Source organism: Nematolebias whitei, chromosome 5 (genome assembly GCF_014905685.2).
Source record: "Nematolebias whitei isolate Nwh7 chromosome 5, NemWhi1, whole genome shotgun sequence".
In the NCBI taxonomy this organism is placed as follows: domain Eukaryota; kingdom Metazoa; phylum Chordata; class Actinopteri; order Cyprinodontiformes; family Rivulidae; genus Nematolebias; species Nematolebias whitei.
In genome coordinates, this window is record NC_056502.1 from 36807931 (window position 1) to 36826583 (window position 18653).

The following is an 18653-nucleotide window of genomic DNA, read 5'->3' on the forward strand; positions in this document are numbered from 1 at the left end:
AGTGGTTGTTGTTGTTGTTTGCGATCCGGCCTCTGGTTCATGACATATATATATATATATATATATATATATATATATATATATATATATATATAAATGATTTTACATTATTTATCTGGGGCAGCACTGTGGCGCAACAGATAGAGCTGCGAGAAGGTTGCCAGTTCAAATCCGGTCCGGGGGCCTTTCTGGGTGGAGTTTGCATGTTCTCTCCGTGCATGCGTGGGTTTTCTCCAGGTACTCTAATTTCTTCCCACAGACCAATGCATGCATGTTAGACTGATTGGTAACGCTAAATTGTCCCTAGTTGTGAGTGAGAGAGTGAATGGTTGTATGTATCTGTATGGCCCTGTGATGGATTTGCGACCTGTCCAATGTGTACCCCGCCCCTTGCACAGTGATTGCTGGACATAGGCACCGGAGACTCCCTTGACCCAAAATGGAATAAGCGGGTAAAAGATAATGGATACAGGTAAACAGTCCTACCCAAGAGCACGGACATACACTGGACCTTGTTTTAACTCGTGAACTGTTAGTAATCTTGAAATTGGTGATAATGTCTTTTCAGACCACATGCCAGTCCGGTTTGAGTTCACCGTCCCCCATCTAACTCCTAAGCCGTGTGCTCCTGCAAGTCGCAGCCGGGCCATTAACCACTTCACTGCCACACGTTTCACAGATGTTTATAAGCCTGAAATGATAACTCAGCCCCCGGTGTTTCTCACCACCACTGAGGAGCTGGCATCCCAGTTCAACTCTGTCTGGTTAAAAGCTCTTGATCATGTTGCTCCTGTTAAAATGAGAAAATCGAAACTCAGAGCTGAACCTTGGCTGAATGATGTCACCAAGGCCGTTAGACAGCAGTGCAGGAGGGCGGAGCGCAAATGGAGGAAAGACAGGCTGCAGGTCTCTTTTCAAATACTCAAAGAGAGCTGGCGTTGTTATCAGAAAGCAGTAAAAGCTGCTAAATCTAAATACGTTTCTGATATCATTGCCTCAAACTTGCACAACCCGCGTGTCCTCTTCTCTACCCTAAACTCTGTTCTCCACCTCATTGAACCATCACCTCTGGAAGCCTCGACTGAGCTGTGCGAGAACTTCCTACATTTATTTTTAGAAAAAATTGCGACAACCCGGGCTTTCATTTCCCCTCCAACTCATGACCCATCCATCCCACCTCAATTTGTATCTCTATTTGGCCATTTTGAGCCCATCACTCTATCTTCTCTAGAGCAGGTCCTGTGCAACTTGAAACCTTCTGGTGTCCCCTTGATGTGGTCCCAACTCGACTACTAAAGGAGGTTTTTCCTACTCTAGGTCCATCCATTTTTTGCTATTGTGAATAGCAGTTTATCCACTGGTGTGGTGCCAAAAACCTTTAAACATGCTGCTGTCCAGCCTCTCCTGAAAAAAGCAAACCTTGACCCCTCAGTCCTATCCAATTTCCGACCTGTCTCCAGACTCCCATTTGTTTCTAAACTACTGGAGAAAATAGTTGAGTCCCAGTTGAAGTGCTTCCTGGAGGTTCACGCCATCTTAGAGCTATTCCAATCTGGCTTTAAACCTGTCCATAGCACTGAAACTGCCCTACTGAAGGTTTTTAATGACATCTTCTTATCCACAGATACTGGTGATTCTGTGCTGCTTGTCCTATTGGACTTTATAGCTGCTTTTAACACTATCGACCATGAGATCCTCATTGCTAGGTTAGAGCAGTGGGTGGGCATCACCAGGTTGCTGAATCACTATCAGAAAACCATTAAAGCTGCCAAATGTAAATTCTTCTCTGATTTAATTGTCTCCAACTCCCACAACCCCCGAGTTCTTTTCTCCACCCTGAACTCAGTTCTACACCTCAGTGAGCCTTCACCTCTGGAAGCCTCAACTGAGCTGTGTGAAAACTTCCTCCATTTCTTTTTAGAAAAAAGTGGCAAACACCCGGGCACTCATTTCTCCACCAGCTCATGATCTGTCCATCCCATCTCAGTGTGTGGCTGTGTTTGACCACTTTGAGCCCATCTCTTTGTCTTCTCTGGAGCAGGTAATGTGCAGCATGAATCCATCTGGTTCCCCCTTTGATGTGGTCCCCCCTCGACTACTAAAGGAAGTTTTTCCTACCCTGGGTCCTTTTATTCTCGCTATTCTGAATAGCAGTTTATCCTCAGGTGTGGTGCCAAAGACTTTTAAACATGCTGCTGTCCAGCCCCTCCTGAAAAAACCTAACCTTGACCCCTCAGTCATGTCCAACTTCCGGCCTGTCTCCAGACTCCCATTCACCTCTAAACTACTGGAAAAAATTGTTGAGTCTCAGTTGAAACAGTTTTTGGGGGATCACGCTATCCTAGAGTTATTCCAATCTGGCTTCAAATCTCTCCATAGCACTGAAACTGCTCTACTGAAGGCTTTTAATGACATTTTCATATCCACAGACACAGGTGATTCTGTGCTGCTTGTCCTATTGGACCTTACATCTGCTTTTGACACCATCGACCACAAGATCCTCATTTCTAGACTGGAGCAGTGGGTGGGCATCACAGGGTCAGCCCTTAAATGGTTTGGGTCCTACCTCTCTGACAGAACCTTCTGTGTCAATATCAAAGATTTTAGTTCGGCATCGACAGCACTCCAGTGGGGGGTACCGCAAGGGTCCATCCTCGGTCCCCTTCTCTTTTCTTTATACCTGCTGCCACTAGGTGCTATTTTCCGCAAACACAACATACCCTTTCACTTTTACGCCGACGATTGCCAAATTTACTTCCCCCTGAGGCACAGAGGCACACGCTCTATTCAGCCTCTTCTTGACTGCCTGGCTGACATCCGGGACTGGATGGCTTTAAACTTCTTAAGCTTCAATGAGAAGAAGTCTGAAGTCATGCTGTTCCATCCCAGTGGCTCACTCATGAACCATGACATTGACCTTTTCTCTCTAGCCTCGCTAGAGAAACAAAAGGTCACTAATCTGTGGGGGGGTAATGGACCCGTCCTTAAAACTCAACAGCCACATAAACATGATGGTCAAATCCTGTTTTTTTCAGCTGAGACGGCTGTCTAAGCTGAAGCCTATACTCTCCAAAAAGAACCTTGAGACAGTGATCCACGCCTTTATAACATCTAGGCTTGATTACTGCAATTCACTTCTGTTTGGAATCAGTCAGTCCTCCATTTCACGTCTTCAACTGGTCCAAAATGCTGCAGCCCGATTTTTAACTGGTACAGGCTATAGAGAGCACATCACGCCAGTTTTGGCCTCCCTGCACTGGCTACCCATTCACCTTCGGATCCAATTCAAAATTCTCATGTATGTTTTTAAATCACTGAACAGTTCCGCTCCATCCTATCTCACTGATCTTCTGCAGCCATATGTCCCACCGCGCTCTCTGAGGTCAGCAGACCAGATGCTTCTCTCAGTCCCAGAAACCCGTCATAAGCTCAGAGGTGACAGGGCTTTCTCTGTTGCAGGTCCACGACTGTGGAATGAGTTGCCACTGAGTGTCCGGCAGGCTCCCACACTCTCAGTCTTTAAGTCTCGCTTGAAGACCCACTTCTATTCTCTTGCCTTTAACACGGTGTGATTTGTTTTGGTCCTGTCTGTACTCTACACTGTTGGCCATTTTAGTTAGCTTCTGCTGCTATTTGTATCTGTATTTTTATTTTGTTTTCCTGTCCGCTGTGCATGTTTGTTTTCTCTTGTACAGCACTTTGGTTGGCCTTGTTGCTGTTTTAAGTGCTCTATAAATAAATTGGTATGGTATGGTATGGAATAGGTCAGCTCTCACTTGGTTCAGATCCTACCTCTCTGACAGATCCTTTTGTGTTTCCATCAAAGATTTTAGTTCTGCAGCGGCAGAGCTTAAATGGGGGGTTCCGCAGGGGTCCATCTGTGTCCCCTCCTATTCTCTTTATACCTGCTGCCACTTGGTGCTATTTTCCGGAAACACAACATACCCTTTCACGCCTACGCTGACGACTGTCAAATTTACTTCCCCCAAGACACAATGGTACATGCTCTATTCAACCTCTGCTCGACTGCCTGGCTGACATCAGGCACTGGATGGCTTTAAATGTCTTAAGTTTCAATGAAAAGAAGTCTGAAGTCATGTTGTTCCCTCCCAACGACACAATCACGAACCACTGCATCGACCTTTCCACTCTAGCCTTGTCAGAAAAACAAAGAGTCACAAATCTGGGAGTGATAATGGACCCTTCCATGAAACTCAACAGTCATGTAAACATGATTGTTAAATCATGTTTATTCCAACTGAGGCGACTGTCTAAACTGAAGCCCATATTGTCCAAAAATAATCTGGAGACAGTAATACATGCATTCATTACATCTAGGCTTACTGCAATTCGCTCTTGTTTGGTATCAGTCAGACCTCCATTGCACAACTACAACTGGTCCAGAATGCAGCAGCCCGATTTTTAACCAGTACAGGCAAAAGAGAAAAAAAAACATTACACCAGTTTTGGCCTCCCTGCACTGGCTACCGGTTCACCTTCAAATCCAGTTCAAAATACTCTTGTATGTTTACAAATCGAAGAACTCTGGGTCTCTGTAGCAGACCCAAGACTTTGGAACGAGTTACCTCTGCTTGTCAGACAGGCCCCCTCCCTCTCGCTTTTCAAATCCCGTTTAAAAACCCACTACTATTCCGTAGCTTTCAACACCAGGTGATCTGTGTTTTGAACCTGTATGCTTCACACAGGTTAGTCGTTATATTTATTATCTATGATGTTTTTATGTCTATATTCTGATTTACTTCATTTTGTATTTTGCTTTGTGTGTTGCCTGTTTTTCTGTTTGTACAGCACTTTGGTTGGCCTTGTCACTGTTTTAAGTGGTCTATAAATAAAATGGTATGGTATGGATGGATGGATGGATTATTTATCTGAGGAGCAGACTGCTTTGAATTTAACTTAATCACAGAACTCTCATCTTTAGCAAGCATGAAGGCAACAGTGGAAAGGAAAAACTCCCTCATGAGGAAGAAACCTTTAGCAGAACCAGGCTCAGGACAAGTGACCATCTGCTTCGACTGGCTAGGTTTGGTAGAAACAGATACACAATGGCAGGTCAAGAATCACATGTTAAGATAGAAATAGTATCAAATGAAACTATTCAATTTTAACAATTCATTTAAGGAAATTAGGTCAATTTGTCCTCCAGTAGTCTAAGCCTATAGCTGCATAACAAGCCAACCATACCTATAGGATTTATCAAAAAGGAAAGTCTTAAGCCTAATCTTAAAACTGGACAATGTGTCAGCCTCATGGACAGAAACTGGAAGTTGGTTCCACAAGAGAGAAGCCTGATAACTGAAAGATCTTTCTCCCATTCTGCTTTTGGAAACTACGAACTGCAAGTAAGCCTGCAGTCTGAGAGCAAAGTGCTCTGTTAGGAAAATATGGAACAATATGATCTGTAATATAAGATGGATGTAGGTTGTTGAGAACTTTGTAAGTTAGAAGTAGGATTTTTAATTCAATTCTGGATTTGACAGGGAGCCAGTGAAGAGAAGGTAAAACCGGAGAGATATGATCTCTCCTACTAACTCCAGTTAAGACTCTGGCAGCAGCATTTTGGATTAACTGAATACTTTTTAAAGAAGTTTTGGGACACCCAGATAATAAACCTTAGCAGTAGTCCAGTTTAGACATGACAAATCCAGTTTTTCTGCCTCATTTTTAGATAAGATGTTTCTAATTTTAACCATATTACGCAGGTGGAATAAGGCAGTTTTAGTAATGTTTTTAATGAGGGGGATAAAAAACATGTACAGATCAAAAATAACACCAATATTTTTAACATTAGAGCTGGAGGCCAGATTAATGCCATCCAAGGAGGAAGAAAGACTGAAAATTTTATTCCTAAGAAGCTCAGGTCCAAAAACTAAAACCTCTGTCTTGTCTGTATTCAAAAGCAGAAAATTTAGGGTCCTCGAGGTTTTTATGTTTTTAAGACATGCTTGTAGTCTAAGTAGCTGATTGGATTCATTGGGTTTCATGGACAAATATAAATGTATCATCAATATAATAATGAAAATGTATCCCATGCTATATATAAGGTAAAGAGTATTTGTACAAGCACTGAACCCCGAGGAACTTCATGACTAACTTTGGTGTATGAAGAAGATTCATTATTTACATTTACACATTGGAATATATCAGATAAATATGATTTAAACCAATTTAGAACCATTCCTGTAATTCCAATATCATATTCAAGAGATAGTGCTGCTAAATCATGAAGTGTTCTTAGATTTCCATACACATCCTGTTATTATTGGCTTTCATGTTATTTAATAACAACCTAGCTCCATCTTATATTACAGATATTATTGTTAGAACAACAAAGTTCATGCTATTGTTAGAACACTTCACTCTCAGACTGCAGGCTGACTTGTGGTTCCTAGAGTTTCCAAAAGCAGAATTGGAGGCAGAGCTTTCAGTTATCAGGCTCCTCTATTGTGGAACCAACTTCCAGTTTCTGGCCGTGAGGCTGACACATTGTCCAGTTTTAAGACTGGGCTTAAGTCTTCTTTTTATTATTATTTTTTTTTATAAATCTTATAATTAGGGTTAGCTTGGGGTTCCTGAGCCATCCCTTAGTTATTCTGCTATAGGCAGACTGCTGGAGGACAAATTGACCACATTTTCTCACTCTACTGTTGTCCTTACTTGTTCTGCTCAACCTGTTTGTATTTGTAATTATTTCTATCTTAACGTGTTTTTTGTCTTTCATCCTATACAAAGTAGACCTGGACCTGCCATTTTCTCCTTCCAGTCCTCTCAAACCCCAGCCGGTTGAAGCAGATGGCTGCTCGTCAGTGAAGATTCAACACAATCTGCTGGCTTCCTTAGATAGATAACTTTACTAATTTGCTTTTTATGCATTTTAATGTTTTTGTACAGTGCCCTGAGACACCTTCTGTTGTGACTTGAAGCTATAGAAATAAACTGAATTGAACTGAATTAATATATAATGACATGGTGCAATCTGTGTTAAGGTTTTTTACACTTGATGCCAGGTTTGGAAAATTCCAGAATCTGGTGTGGACGAGATTGTCTTTATTATGGCCTGTTCCCTTTCGGTCAGTACACTCGGTACAACACAGTAGTATGGGGATTACGCCCTCGTGAGACCAACCTGAAGAAGTTCCTTTCAGCACGCTTGTCAAGGCAAATGAGAGTGCTGCATACACAGGAGGCCCCGCCCTCCTAGCTTATAAATATGCAGCGTGGTCTCATTTCCACAATCTTTTTACACTTCACCTCGCTTTACCCTGACCGCAGGTCCCTTGTATGTGGCTTAACTGTCCGACTGGAGGTGAGCTCGCTCCCTGCCCAGGGCCTCGCTACAAGGTTTGATCCTGCTTGCTGCTCGTTTAGCCTGCTAACTTGCAGTATCTGGTTAGCCCGTTTAGCCCAGCTAACGATCACTTTTCTGCCTTGCTAAATTTCTAACCTGTTTAGCTTTCTATCCGGCTAAGTTCGCTCATCCCTCTTTAGCCTCACTAATGTGGGAGTTTGAACAGCATAGGTAGTCTTAAGTGTCAAAAGCAGCTAACTTTCTGCCTGTTTAGCTTGCTAACTCTTTCTCTACCACCAACGTGGTGCCAAAGAAGAGCAAGATCAGAGCAGGGCTTCATGCCTTGCTGGCAAATCTAGCTTTGCTGGCTGAACTAGCAAGGCGTGAAGCTCTGCTCCACATCCAGGTCTGAGTGTTGTGGATTTTCTCTAACTAACCAACTGCAGAGTTGGAATCAGACGAATGAGATCCCGTTCGGTGGAACACCTGTCGATGCGGATGGATACACACCTGTCGATGCGGATGGATACACTCCAGCCCGGTCAAGCTGTGCCGCTGAGCGGCAGTGTGTCTCTGAGTGGTACCCACTCCTCCACCTTCACCATTTCAGACGGGTAATTATTGCTCCCAAAGGAGACCTCGGTGAGTCATAAACTACTGATTTTCCAGAACATTTTAACGGCGCTAACATGATCCTAGGCGTCCCCTAATGCCCCATTATCTCTACTTTTCTGCCGGTTTTGGATTTGGATACTTGGAACCAGTGGGTCTGTCACACATCCCACATGGATGACACACTGGCGGCCCACTTGGCACCCAAACTGAACCCCAGATTACAGCGTCCACTTCTCTGCGGCACAACTGGAGGAAATCTACCGTGCACAGTGTCTCACCGTGCACTCGTCCATCCTATAGCCGGTTAGCAAGCTAAACAGGCTAGAAAGTTAGCAAGGCAGAAAAAGTGACCATTAGGTGGACTAAACGGGCTAAGCAGGTACCGCAAGTTAGCAGGCTAAACGAGCAGCAAGCAGGATCAAACCTTGTAGCGATGCCCTGGGCAAGGAGTGAGCTCACCTCCAGTCGGACAGTTAAGCCACATACAAGGGACCTGCGGTAAGGGTAAAGCGAGGTGAAGTGCAAAAAGATTATGGAAATGAGACCACGTTGCATATTTATAACTTAGGAGGGCAGGGCCTCCTGTGTATGCAGCAATCTCATTTGCCTTGACAAGCGTGTTGAAAGGAACTTCTTCAGGTTGGTCTCGTGAGGGCGCAATCCCCATACTGTTGTACCTCGTTTCCCTCCTTCAGGGAACATTGGTTATATTCATAACCTCCAGATTTGTAAAACCCTAGAACATATTCTTTCTTGTTCTGACTGTGACTGTAAGCATGAGGGTTTGGTGAAACGCAAAACAATGACGCGTTCGTGGCATGCTGAGGGACGGAAGAGGTTCGTGTTTAGTGGGAGCAGAACGACTCACACTGAGTGAAGAAAACAAGCTGACAGGAATCACTGATGCAACATTAAGCAGCACAAACAATAAAGCAACACAGTCTTTATCTTCTGAGCAATCCAAGGAATAATGAGTCACTGTCTCAGGACATATATTACACTTGGAAGACAACTTCACACATCCAACTGACTGTCCACACTGCATTAGTGTTAAATCCACAACTTCAATCTTAATGTGATTACACTAAAGTCATGGAGTAGTTCTAATATTGGTCCGGTGATCTAACTCGGATCCTGCTGTGAATTGAAGTGGTGTAAGCTAAGCTTTAATCCTGCATTGGGATTCCAAATTAGTTTGTTCTTGACATACTTTTTAAAATTGCTACTCTAACGCAGTTTAAATTTAATTACAATCTCTTGTGACCACAGTGAAATGGTGTCATGTTAAATTGACTCCTGAAATGGTATAACCACAAATTACATGACCATAAATACATTTCAGATAAGAATTCATTCATTCAACAAGAGGATCTAAACAATCAAAATGTCATTGATGTAAAATGTATTCAGTATTAACAAGTGGTATGACGAAGTACCCTGTCGCCAAGGAATTTAAGTATATAATATTTGTTGTTTTCAAGCTGAGTGTTTTTCTGGACTATAATTGAACAGGGAATGCAAGTAAACTTTATTGTTGCAGCAATCTATTTAAGTGGATAGGAGTTACACTGTGTATAAGAACAGGGTTTTTTTCTTGTCTGAAGCAGCGCAGAGTGACAGATCCTGGTGAGTTAAGGGAGCAATTTTATCCACCACCATGTGCAAAGGCAGAGGCAGGGGGTGGCCATTGGTGGCCTTGGCCACCATAGATCAATTTTGGGTCACCTCAGTCACATTTCTTATGCCTAGACACAACCACATACCAAAATAGAAGCCAGTACCCCACTTGTGTTTCAAGTTATCCAGCTCACATTCAGATGGACCAAGGGTACATTAGTCCCTCACTTATTGCGGGGGTTATGTTCCAGACACCCCTGCGATGGGTCAAAATCCACTTAGTGGGGACACTATATTTATTTTAGTATTTATATATATTTTAAGGGTTTATAAACCCCTCCCACACTCTTGCAATATTCTTAGCAATGTTCTAAATTTTACAAATGCTCTAAAAGAGCACAGTGAAAGAGAGCAGATAGACTGGTGCTACGATTACTGAGCCAATCGGACTGCCCATCAGAAGCATCGGAACATTTCCCGGTGGCCTGGCCTGCTCAGTGATCGCCATGGGGATGGACCAAAGGCTTGGTTCAGGTTGCAGTTGATTATTTTAAATAAACAACCCATGCCGCTCACTCGGGTATCTGCCTCACTGAAGCTCACTGAGCAGTAGTGAGGGAGAAAGACAGACCCCACCCCCTCCTTTCTCTTTCTGAGGCTGTCTGTCACAGCATAGAAGAAACACACAACAGGTTGCACGCCCACCTGTTGGCCCAGCCCTTCAGCGATCACTGAGCAGGCCAGGCCAACGGGAAATGTCCTGGTGCTCCTTATGGCCAGTACACCCTTCAACACAATTCTCTGGTTGGTTGCCTTCTGTCAGTCAGCCAATCGTGTGTTGTGTATAATCTTACACTGAAAACCTGCAAAAGAGTGAGTCTGCTAAGGTCGAACTACTAAGTATCGAGGGACTATGGTATGTATTTCCAATTCCCGCTTTTGTTCATTGACATATGGCCAAAAAGAATGTGTGGACTCACCACTGTCTGCCTGCAAATTGTACAAGTTTAACTTCAGCCAGAACAAATCATTCTTGTTTTGAGTAGGATATTGTAAGAATTGTCTGTTCAATCTCAGGTTTTACTATTTACTACATAAACTACTTTCTTATCCATTTAAAATGTTCTAGATTAACTGGTTTAAGAAAATCTGGCCAATTGTCTTCCAACCCAGACAAAAATCCCACTGTTTTCCTTGAATCTTTTTTTTTTATCATCTTTCTGTGTTAGGGGTCGCCACAGCGAACTAAGTCGCACCAAGACTTGGCAATAATTTTTACCCCGTATGTCCTTCCTGACACAACCACAGACCACCGAGCTACCACAGCCCTCTGTGTGGAGCAGAACTGTCATCTATGGTGCCCAGAGGAGCACTTGGTGGGGGTTAAGGGCCTTGCTCAAGGGCCCATGGTGAGGTAAATGAGGGTGGAGGCAGGTGTGGGTGCTTCACCTATCACACCCACATTTTTGATGTTGTCGGTACCAGGAGTTGAACCTGCAATCTTCCGATCACAGGTCCTCCTTCTCCAACCTCTGTGCCACCACTCCCAGCAACAGAACTGTTTTCCTTGAATCTAATGTTCACAATTGGTCTGCGCCTCCTTTGTGTTATGTTTTTAGCCGTGATGTGTTGGGGGACCAGCACTGGAATCTAGAACCTTATCTCCAGCACACTGGATGGACAGTGGAGCAGTGTTTCTAACAGATTGCTACAACACGGCTATAACAGCAACCAGCACTGGAGATTTTTCCTACCATAGACCATCACACTGAGCAACAAATATGCCACCTCTGGTTGTAATTAATGCTACCTTTGTTTTAGTACATTTAAAATCATAGTACAGTACATTTGAAACATTTTAGCACAGTTTTTAATTAAGTTTTTGTTTAAGTTTTTCTTTTTTACATTATAATTTTATTTTTTGTAAATGCTAATCTAATGCATCTTTTTTTGTACTGTACTTTTACAGTAAAAAAGAGTTTTGCAGGCTAGGATTATTAAAGTCAAAATATTGCCATCATCAGTCTATCCACCTATCTATCCATCATTTCTGACCTATCTATGTATCTATAGTTGGAACACACTCTGTCACTCCTTTATAAAATTTGTTCCACCACTTCAGTCTGACAGCCACAGGAGCTGTTTGGCGCCTCCATGCAACAATGAAGACGTGTGTCAGCCATGACAGACCCACAACATCTAGACCAGACGTGGGCAACATATGGCCCGAGGGCCAAAAGTGGCCCTTGGACAATCTCTATCCGGCCCTCAATATTTTTAATTGAAAACAACTTTTACATAAGTTTATGAATACCTGCATTTTATCAATGAAACCTATGTCTAAATTAAACATCATGAACAACTAGATCAAAAACTTTTGGATTAAGAAAAGCCTAAACCTTTTTCATGAAGTCATTGTGTTCCCAGAAGCTTAAAGACTCCAAAAAGCAAGTATATGGTGTCTTTTTTTTTAACATATTTAAGCTAACACACATACTGTCTCAAGAGCCAGTTTACAAAGAATATGTTTTATATTCCTAGAGTATTGAGGAGACAGATTTTATCAAGCATGCTAACTTTGCTACAACAAGACAAAGTCTGAAATAAGTGTTTCAGATTATCTTAAATAAAATCTATTTACTGTTTCTCTATGCGGCCCTTTGATTGATTTAAATATCTTGATTTGGCCCTCTGGCAAAAAATGTTGCCCACCCCTGATCTAGACCCTTCAGCACCATGGGTCCATGTTGGCCACTCCTGGCACCCTGTTGCCAGGAAGCTATTTAACAGCCTCAGCAACTTTTGCTGATATAATGAAATGGAAATATCCAGAGTCGCCATACTCCTCAGCAGAGTTAGGCACAACATGCACAAAACGACAGCATTCAAATTTTCATGAACTTTGACCTTAATGAGTTTATTTTAAACCTGAGTGTAGCTCAAAATGGCAACAGTTAATAATGTTTTATACAGCTAAACCTGAAAATGTTAAGGATTAATTTGATTTGCTTAATGCAGATAAAATACACATTTTTCCCTTGAGAGAAAGATGTACTTGTACAATTACACTACACTTTACACAGACCTCCATGTGTCAGTACTTCTACTTTGGTGAGAATCCCTCCTTCATAAAGTGCAAGCCTCTTCACTTTGCTTTTAACTTTCTTATAAAAACTGAAGTTAAGCGTCAAAAGTGTGCACACTGAGTCTGAATGCAAACAATCATTTTAGATATTCAGAATGACATTTGCCTGCCCACAATCAAGACTTCATCCATCCATCCATCCATTATCTTTACCCGCTTATTCCATTTTGGGTCACGGGGATCGCTGGTGCCCATGTCCAGCAATCACTGTGCGAGGGGCGGGGTACACTCTGGACGGGTCTCCAGTCCATCACAGGGACACATAGAGACACACGAGACAAACAACCATTCACTCTCTCACTCACACCTAGGGACAATTTAGAGTTACCAATCAGCCTAACATGCATGTTTTTGGTTTGTGGGAGGAAACCGAAGTACCCGGAGAAAGCCCACGCATGCACGGAGAGAACATGCAAACTCCACCCAGAAAGGCCCCCAGACCGGGCTTTGAACCAGGGACCTGCTCGCTGAGAGGCAGCAGCTCTACCAGTTGTGCCACCGTGCTGCCATCAAGACTTCAATTAAAATAAATAATTTTTTTATTTTTTCATTTTTCCAATTTATGTGTTTTGTGGTTGGATCTAGAATTAACAGTCAATATCTGAAGTTGATTTTTAACTCATTTCAGGCACCTACAATCATACTATTAAGATTTAAATATGTCACTGTAAATATACTAAATGGTAAATTAGCGTTCAGATTTTACTAAATAGGCACAAATAATAATATCTGATGCACATCATCTGCCAAAATGAACAATTACTTTTAGAAGACTTTTCTTTGTGAACATTTATTAAAACAACATGAACTTATTCATTTTTAGTGTGATTTTAGCTCAGTGTTTTTAAGTAGTGAACTAAAAACATAAATTAATAACTTTTTATTTGTGTGAGCTGAACTTTGAACAAGTTCCACTGAACTAGTTGTCTAACATTGCTTCTCAGCTGTGGACTTGCTGACTGGGTTAATGAAATCTTCAAGCTCTGCTTTCCTCTTCCCAGTCATCAAAGTTTGCCAAAACCTCCCTGATACCAACCAGCAGTTGATTTAATGACCTCTTTAAATTCATCCCATGCTCAACATTTTGCTTGTACAACCACAGAGGTCACAGTCCATCTGGCCATTTAATAACATCTTTAGGGGTCCTTGGGAAAGCCAAGCCCTAAAAAGCTTCTTCTCAGCTCGACAACTTCCATCTTTACTGGTGTCCACTAAAACATTATTCAGTTGCTGCTACACACCAATGACGTCCTGGTCATAATTCCTGACAGCCACAACCGATACTGAACAGAGCTCATTTAGATTCCATTTCCCCAAACTCTCATAGGATATAATGCTTTCCCAGAAGTGTGAGTTGAAGATCTCACACACAGGACATTCCACCAAAGGATTCCAGTTCACCCTTACTACTCATTTAGATTTTACAGGTCTTTCCAGTAACTTCCTCACCACCAGTTCTAACTCACCATCAGATGGTGATAAGTTAATGGCTCTGGCCCTTTTTTACTCACGTGTCTAAAATATAGGGCTACAAATCCAAGGATCTGCTTAGATGATACAAAATAATCATCAACCTTTGGGCCAAGGTAACACCTCCATGGTGTTGGTTATGAACCCCACATCTAACAAAAAAAATCTAATAACACAACACCACACTGATTCAGATCAAGGAGTAAGTTCCTCTCAATCCGATCCCTTTAGATGACTTCATCTTGGGCCACATAAGTAGCTTTTTCAAGAAAGATGCAGTCTCCAAATAGTACTTTCCAAGACTGCCAAAACTTTGGCAGCACAATGGATCAGTGGTTAGCACTGTTGCCTCACAGCAAGAAAGTCCTGGATTCAATCCCCGGTTGGACCTGAGGTCTTTCTGTGTGGCGTTTGTATGTTCTTCTCGTGCTTGCGTGGGTTTTCTCTGGGTACTCCAGTTTCCTCCCACAGACCAAAAACATGCATGTTAGGCTGCTGTCAGGCCCAGGCCTCCCTTGCAAAAAAGATCTGTGATCTCAATGGGATTTGCCTGGTTAAATAAGGTTAATAAATAAATAAATAAATAAAAGGCACCAACCAGAGACGCCAAGAAGGCTCTGATACTCTGAATTGCTGTTTAGTGAATACCAACAAACAACAGTCAGAACCTTCCTTCTTGCAGCTCAGAGCTCATTCAATACAGATAACTCCAACATCAAGGTGCTCAGCCAGAGCTTGTGCATAAATCCACATTCACCTCGCACCTCACCCGCAAGGAAACTCCAAAGTAGGAAAGAGCCCAGCCCTTCTGCATGAGTTTGATACTGGAGTCTGCAATGTGCCCAAGACCAGCAAAACTTAGTTGGTATTGCTGAATTCCATAGTTCTGGCTCTTTTCACATGAGCAAGGTGACATTCCACACACCTAAATTAGCTTACTGTGAATTAGCGCACCCATGCTCCAACTCCGACCAGCAACCCAGTTCACAATGTGTCTGTTATTGACATCTTTCTAAGGACCAGTTAGAGGTGGATTTCTCTAGTTATTGTCATTGATTTTTTGTGGGGGTGGGGGGTCTCCGTAGACCTTAAGGAACAAACACTTAGCACCAGACACTCAGACCACCAGCAATCGAGTTTTTTCAGGAATGTTTTGCTAGCAACAAAAGGTGCATGTTTAAAGAGACTGGCACTCATGATCTCAGCTATAATATAGATAAAGATACAGATTCCTTAACTGCCTACATAGAAAAGTGCACAGGTGATACCACAGTTATCAAGAACTTTAACAAGCCATAAATGATGTAGAGATCTGGGAATGGCTCAGATTTATGGTTGCAGCCTTTAGTTCAGAAGTAAGCCAACAAGAACGGACCTTTTCCTATGCCACCAAACAGTCAAAAACTCTCCCTCTACAACTAGATTTTGAACTTTCTATCAGAAAAGCAATAAATGGGCAGTAAGACACCAGACTCTGCTAGATCAAGCACAGGAGTCACTCAAGGATGTGTGCTTAGTTCCTTGTTCTTTACTCAGATGATATGTAACTGTGCTGCCTCGGTCAGCAAAAATCTGGCTAATATTTTGTCTGTTCACTGTTTGCTAATGATAAAATGGTAAGACTAATCCACAAAAAGAACAAAATATTATACAGAGCAAAGATGGTACACTTAGTGAACTCGTATGAGAACAACAAACTGTTCCTTTATGTCAACAGAACTATAAAACTGATTGTGGACTTTGGCATTAGACTGCCAATGAGTCAGTCAACCAACCAACCAACCAACCATGCAAGATCAATTAGCTATTTTCTGCTGTCTACAATTTTAAAATAATGTAAAGCTGCTCTTTAGTAGTGTTAGTAGGGGTAACAGGATCAGAGTTGTCATGTTCAAAGGTGATGACAGGAGCAGCAGGTCCTTACTGTTGTTAGTAGCTTTCTTTTGTTAGGCTACACATGGGGGTTGTGCCACATGTTTTACCTGAGGTTAGTCTCTGAGATACTTCTTTGGTGCAAGTCCTCTTCTTCCTCCACCAAATCTTCCTGATGCTCCTTTTCCCTGTCTACCTTCCCTTCTAACTCCTTGTTTCCTCCCTGCAATCTCCCCTCTATTATAGCCACTTTCCCCCTTTCTCCTCCCACTTCCTCTTCCTCCTGCACCTCTCCTAAGTGCTCATCCTCCTCCTGTGAATGGCTTCTTGATTGCAACTGGCTGAAGACAGAAGCAAAAAGAGCAGCACATGCAAAGCAGAAAGAAAACCAAAGCATGAACAATGTCAATAAGAGAAAAACAGACAAACATGGAGACAACACAGCCAAGAAAGCAGAATGAATCGAAACAACAGAAAACATGAACGCAAACACAGCAATGTGTCATGCAACAAAACTGCTTTAGACAACATACAAATACAATCTATTACATGTTTAAAGATAAGAAACTCAAACTTCCGTACAGCTTCAATGAGCAGAGTTCATCCATTTGGTCCCAGATTTTTGAAAATGGAGCCAAACATGAACTCTTCTTAAAAATGGACACATGGAGCTGCAGGTAAATTTTCTTTAGGTTAAACCAGAAGCAAACATTGAAAAAAATGAAAGCATCTGGACAAACTGACAAGCTAAACACTAAAGGGGATTAGCTCATTTTTGGAAACCATTCCACAAATAAACATGTAAAACAATATTACGATAATGCGGACATCAGCCTACCGGATCTTGCGGCTTCCTTGCGGTCTCTCTGATTGGACAGACATGTAGCTCGTGCTGCTGAACCGAGAGGCACTGCTAGTTCTCGATACAGCGGACACGTCACTTACATCACTGTCAGACGACTTGGCGGACAAGTTGTCTGAGCCTCGTGGATCTCTGCCTGATCGCTGCAAAGAGGTGGACAAAGAATCAGGCTCTGCTCCTTCCAAAGTTTACCTTGAATTTATTCACACCAAATTAGTCAAAGAGATGTCATGGAAGTGTACAGATTTAAGTGTTTTCAAAATAGCTGACAGCATCTCTTTAGTTTGGTGTAGACAACTGTTTATGATGACGAGAGTACTTAAAAATAAAGCACCAACTGCAAACAAAGTAAACTAACAAAGAAAACTTTGAACAAAAGTTTACTTTTTAAGAATTAAAAAAGAGTACCACTGATGTTGCTACATGAAGTTTTGTAGGTGGGCCTTTAAAGTAAAAAATGCATCTGTTTACACTTTTAGCCTCTCACTTATTTATTTTCTGTAGTCATTCTTTATTATTAGAGAGTATGAATTGAAACACCTTGGAAAACTGGCATGCAGTTCTCCCACCTCCTTTTGGGTGACATCCATTTACCTCCGACTAGAAGAAAATACAAATCCTAAAGTATTTATTTAAAAAAGAAACAGTAAATAAAACAATATTGTTTGAAGCTTCAGAGTGCCAAAATAAAATGACCTGCCCAACAAACACTTGAATCATCATGTGTGCATTTTCATCAAAGAGAACAAACAGCGCCACCCAGTGGTCTAACATGTCATCTCCTGTCACAGGGGAATTAACTTCTGACATTTGTCTATTTTCTCTTTAATGGTCATCTTTATTCAACAGTTTAATTAGTCTGCCCAGTGTTTAAGTTACAGTAAACTAATAAAATAATATTATTCCTTCAAGTCACTTAACCAGTCGCTACGGAAGTGTTTAAGTTACGTAACATTGTTACAAAAATACTGCCAAACTAGACAAATTCTACTTTATCAAAATAATTGTTGAATTGACTTAACTGAATTGTTGTTGTTGTTATGATCACAGTGTATACATAATGATGGTAAACATCAGCCTTTACAGTTTACCAAAGCTTCTCCACTGCTTGCCTGGAATTATAAAGTTCTTGCTTCGTTTGCTCCTTTACATTTATAAAAGCAAAATGGAAATCTGCATAAAAATATTTCTGAACAAAATGCACTGCAGAAAGTTTAGGTCAGGTCCCTACTATTTCAAATTTGGCACTGACATCATATGTTTTTACCCAAAAAGGGTCAAGAGTGTAGAGTAAAAAGATGTTTCTTCTATCCATCGCAAGTGTCAACAGGTGAGAGACATCTACTCTTTAGACAAGCCTGTTTAATTTTATTCTTCTTTTATTACTGCTCAGTAAATATATTTTACTCAATAAGTTATAAAAATTAGAAACTGTGATGAAAAAAATTACTTCAACATATTATTTTAAGCAAATGACTGCAATCTGAGAATAACTACAATAAATATGAGCTACAGATCATGTTTAATTTGAATAGAGTAGTTTATATTTTTAACTCTTTTCATACTTTTTGCCCATGTCCCTCTGTTGTGACCAGACCTCATAGTTCTCAGGCAAAATGATTTTCTGGGTAAAATCGCAACCACAATTTAGGAACACACACACACACACACACACACACACATATATATATATATTTTTTAAATGTATTTATTTATTATATATATATATATATATATATATATATATATATATATATATATAT

The 18653-nt window shown here is 41.4% G+C and overlaps 1 protein-coding gene across 1 annotated transcript in view; it reads right to left on the minus strand.

The window, feature by feature from the left end:
* rims2a (regulating synaptic membrane exocytosis 2a) overlaps window positions 1-18653 on the minus strand; it is a gene marked incomplete in the record, with an annotated part of 256836 nt that overhangs the window by 43855 nt on the left and 194328 nt on the right. Inside the window, 1 exon segment of the mRNA XM_037676440.1 lies at window positions 16867-17033. Coding sequence (XP_037532368.1) covers window positions 16867-17033 — 167 coding nt within the window.